The sequence below is a fragment of the Lactuca sativa genome, chromosome 3 (assembly GCF_002870075.4).
Source record: "Lactuca sativa cultivar Salinas chromosome 3, Lsat_Salinas_v11, whole genome shotgun sequence".
Classification (NCBI taxonomy): Eukaryota; Viridiplantae; Streptophyta; class Magnoliopsida; order Asterales; family Asteraceae; genus Lactuca; species Lactuca sativa.
Genome location: NC_056625.2, coordinates 62,909,180 through 62,912,743, shown reverse-complemented (window position 1 = coordinate 62,912,743; position 3,564 = coordinate 62,909,180). Strand labels below are relative to the sequence as shown.

General features: G+C 36.0%; 1 protein-coding gene across 1 annotated transcript; it reads right to left on the bottom strand.

Annotated features, from left to right (window-relative positions):
* Positions 1-1,981: 1,981 nt before the first annotated feature.
* On the bottom strand, positions 1,982-3,112 carry LOC111884277 (uncharacterized). Its single transcript, XM_023880589.3, has one exon. It carries the CDS (start codon positions 3,058-3,060, stop codon positions 2,104-2,106), a length of 957 nt encoding a protein of 318 aa, XP_023736357.1. The 5' UTR covers positions 3,061-3,112; the 3' UTR covers positions 1,982-2,103.
* Between the last annotated feature and the right edge of the window lie 452 nt (positions 3,113-3,564).

Below are 3,564 nucleotides of genomic sequence, written 5' to 3'. Positions count from 1 at the left end.
GGAGATTTTTCTACTGAGCTTTTGGTGGTCTACTTGTTTACCATTGAACATGAAACTTTTTTATATGGGAGATGTTTCTGCTGAACTGTGATGCTTCCTAAGAAGGTAAAGCTAAGGGCATGGAAGCAATTGCCAACAGTTTGTTCGTGTCTCTTCTTTATATGCATTTTTAGCGCTATTTTATGGTCAGCATCAATTTTATATTTTAATTGAAATTCCATTAATTCTTCCTATGTACTTTGTGATAATCAGGTAACCTAGAGGAAGTAATTTAGGATATCACTGAGGCTATTATGTTTGCTTCGTCTATAATGTTTGCAACCAGAGCTAAAATGTAGTTTTGAGGTTTTACTGTCTATATCAAAATGAAGAAACCAAATTATGCTATTCATGCGAGATACTGATGCTGCTTCACAGGGTCACTTATTTTTTGATGAAAAATTAATATATGATGTTAATTTAGAAGTTTTGGTTCTTAGTTTAACATTTTTTTTGGTTTGAAGAAATTTTGGGTCTTAGTTTAACATGTTGTCTTGATTATTATATGGACAAAAAGTTTTCCAAAGTACCATGTTTCAAATTTCTTAACCATTATGAAACAAGTCATCTTACACTTGCTTTGTTTTCTGTTTATATGTCTTTTAAGCAGAGGAATGCAAGTCTTCATAGCATGATACATTCATCCATCTAATCTTCTCTATCATGTATATTTTTAGTTATAGGACTACATTTTGTAAGTTCTTCTAGATTTTGACAGAGCGATTAACTTGCATATCGAACAAATTATCCATGGATCAAAAGGAAGAGAGAGAGACATAGATTAACAATATTTTTACTTTTTTTTCCCTTTTATTTAGTTTTTGATGGACAGAAAATAAGTGACTATGAAGAGGGAATGAAAAGCATTAAAGATGGATACATAGATTAATGCCTTACTCTAACCTTTTAGATTTTAACAAAATAATGGCCTAAACATCAGCAGGTAGTTGCGATGACCCTCGTGGTAGTAGCGATGACCCTCGAGTGCAACCATTATTGGAAGATTTTATCCATGGGTAATTTTTACAATGGTAATTTCTTACATAAATTTTTACTAATAAGATATGGGTTAAATTGAGCATTATGATCATGCAAAAAAAAAAAAAAAAAAAAAAACAAAAAAAAAACAAACAAACAAATGCAACACTAATTATCTATGTTAAATGCTAAAACTATTAGCATTACGAGTTGGGTTAAATGCAAAAAATAGCATCGTTGAAACCAACGAACTAGCTTTTTTCCCCACCCTCGAACTTACTTATGATATTGAAACTAACGAACTAGCTTTTTCCTTGATCCCTGACCTTGAACACTAGCCGTCTCCAATACCCAAGCCCCAAACCACAAACCGTAAATACTACTCCAAACTCTCCAATACCTTAAAGACGTAGGTCCTAGGCGATTGTTTGGATCGCCTATGTTTGGACCGGCCGTGATGATGAACCGGTTTTTATTTTCTGCGTTGAACAAATTGTATACATAAATTGTAATCCGCCTACCGATCTAATATTTTAGATCAAAATTAACTGCTATATATATATTTTTCTCAAACACAATATTGGTTATTGAAACGGGCTCTCTACTGGTCGCCGATAAATTCTATATCCACATGCTTCGGGTCAATATTTGGGTCGGGGCACGGAATGCGTGGGGAGCCGATTTCGGGAGGTAGGTGGGACGAATTTGGTCAAAGCTTTGTTTGGTCCCAAATGGTCAAAATAGAAAAAGATTGTCCAACAACAAAAAATATTCTACCACAACACCCAAATACAATCAATATTCAAGTACATACACGACAGTTTCTAAACCTAGTTTAATGCAAAAACACATAAGGTATATGCATAAATGGAGCGATTGTACCTAATCCAAGGTTGAAGACTTTATTTTTTTAGGTTGTCTTATATGTAACAAAAGCTTCTTTATAGCTTGGATTAAAACAATCTTTTGCACGTAACACTCATCATATAAAAACGCAAACTGTTGTTACAACACAAAAAGGAAACAATGCCTTTTAATGCATAATACAAACATATTAACATTGATTTACCATTGAAAGAGATTAATTTAAGCCTTCCCTTCGACCCTCGCCCAAGTAAGACCAACACAAGCGTCAACAAAATCCTCATCAATGAAATCTGTGGAAAAAACCTGCAATTTATCCGCTATATTTCTGGAAAAACACTGTGTTATGAACAACCTCGCATACCCATGGATCCGTTTCGTAACCGGTTTCACACACAAAACCGGGTTATCTGCTTGTGGTGTCACCGTATTCTCCACCCTGTAAAAGTATTTCCGGGAAGTCACCGGTTGTTGTTGACCCAAGTACTTCAGATTACTCTCGAATTTTGTCGCAGGTAAATCAGTGTCGATCCAATTATCTTTCAAATAACCCGAACTCCAAAACGGGCTACCCGCTTTCGGTGGGTCGGATTTTTGGGGCTTCCAAACGCATATAATTCTTTTGGGTAGAATCTCCGCCACTGTTTTTTGGAAAACATGATCATCTTGATGGATTAAGTATTCACCAAGTTGCTCCTCCAAGTGTTTCTCGAATTCCGGTGGATCATTATGACCAAATTCAGTTCGGATCTCAAGAATTATGATCTCAGATTCAGTTTCTGATAGAAACTTCTTCACGTCGTTGATAACAACGTCAATAGCGAATGTTGCGAGGATTCCATGACAGACTTTCCGATTCTCGTTGACTCGAATGTCGAGAAGACGTGTTCCTAGTACGAGTTGTTGGTAAATGGATAAAGATTGACACTGAGCGAATGGTCGAGAAACCATCTTGATTCCGATCTTATGGGTTCCGGAATCATGGGTTCCTGGCCAAACAATCTTGTTAATGTGAACTTTCTCCGGGTTGAGGCCGGAAATCCAGTTTTTCCGGTCGGCTGGGCGGTGATCACAGCCGGGAAAGACGCAGCCTGAGCTCTCTTCTAGATCTTTTAAAGTTTTCTTCTCGTCGGCGATCAATTTCCGGCGTTCCACTTGTTTAGACCACTGAGCTCCCATTTTTCTTTCTTGTTGCTATGAAGATAAATCAATGAAATGATTGGATTACAGGGTTTGAGATATATAACTAATTTTATTAAATAATTTTAAGCTGTCTTTTTCTTTGTTTTTATCAATCAATAGCATCATGTTAGTTCGACTTGTACCTTGCATCATACAAATTGTAACGTGATAATAACGAATGGATAAAATGTCTTAATAACTTGTATATTATGCAATAAAAGACGATGCATAAGTTGAGTTTCTTGATCAAGGTTAAGTTTCGGTTAATTTACTCTTGAAACAAATCAGAACAACCGAACACAAAACAAGTGCCCTATAACGACTTATACTTCATGCAATAAGAGTTGTACGTCAGAAATCATTAGAAAAAGATTATTGTGTTTGTGGTTGTGTCCTTATGGGTGGGGTGGGTGTTGAAATTGAATTATTGGTGGGGAAGATGCAATAGACGTGTTCCCAAATGTATGGCTCGCAAATGTCAAAATTGGATTTACAGTAAAT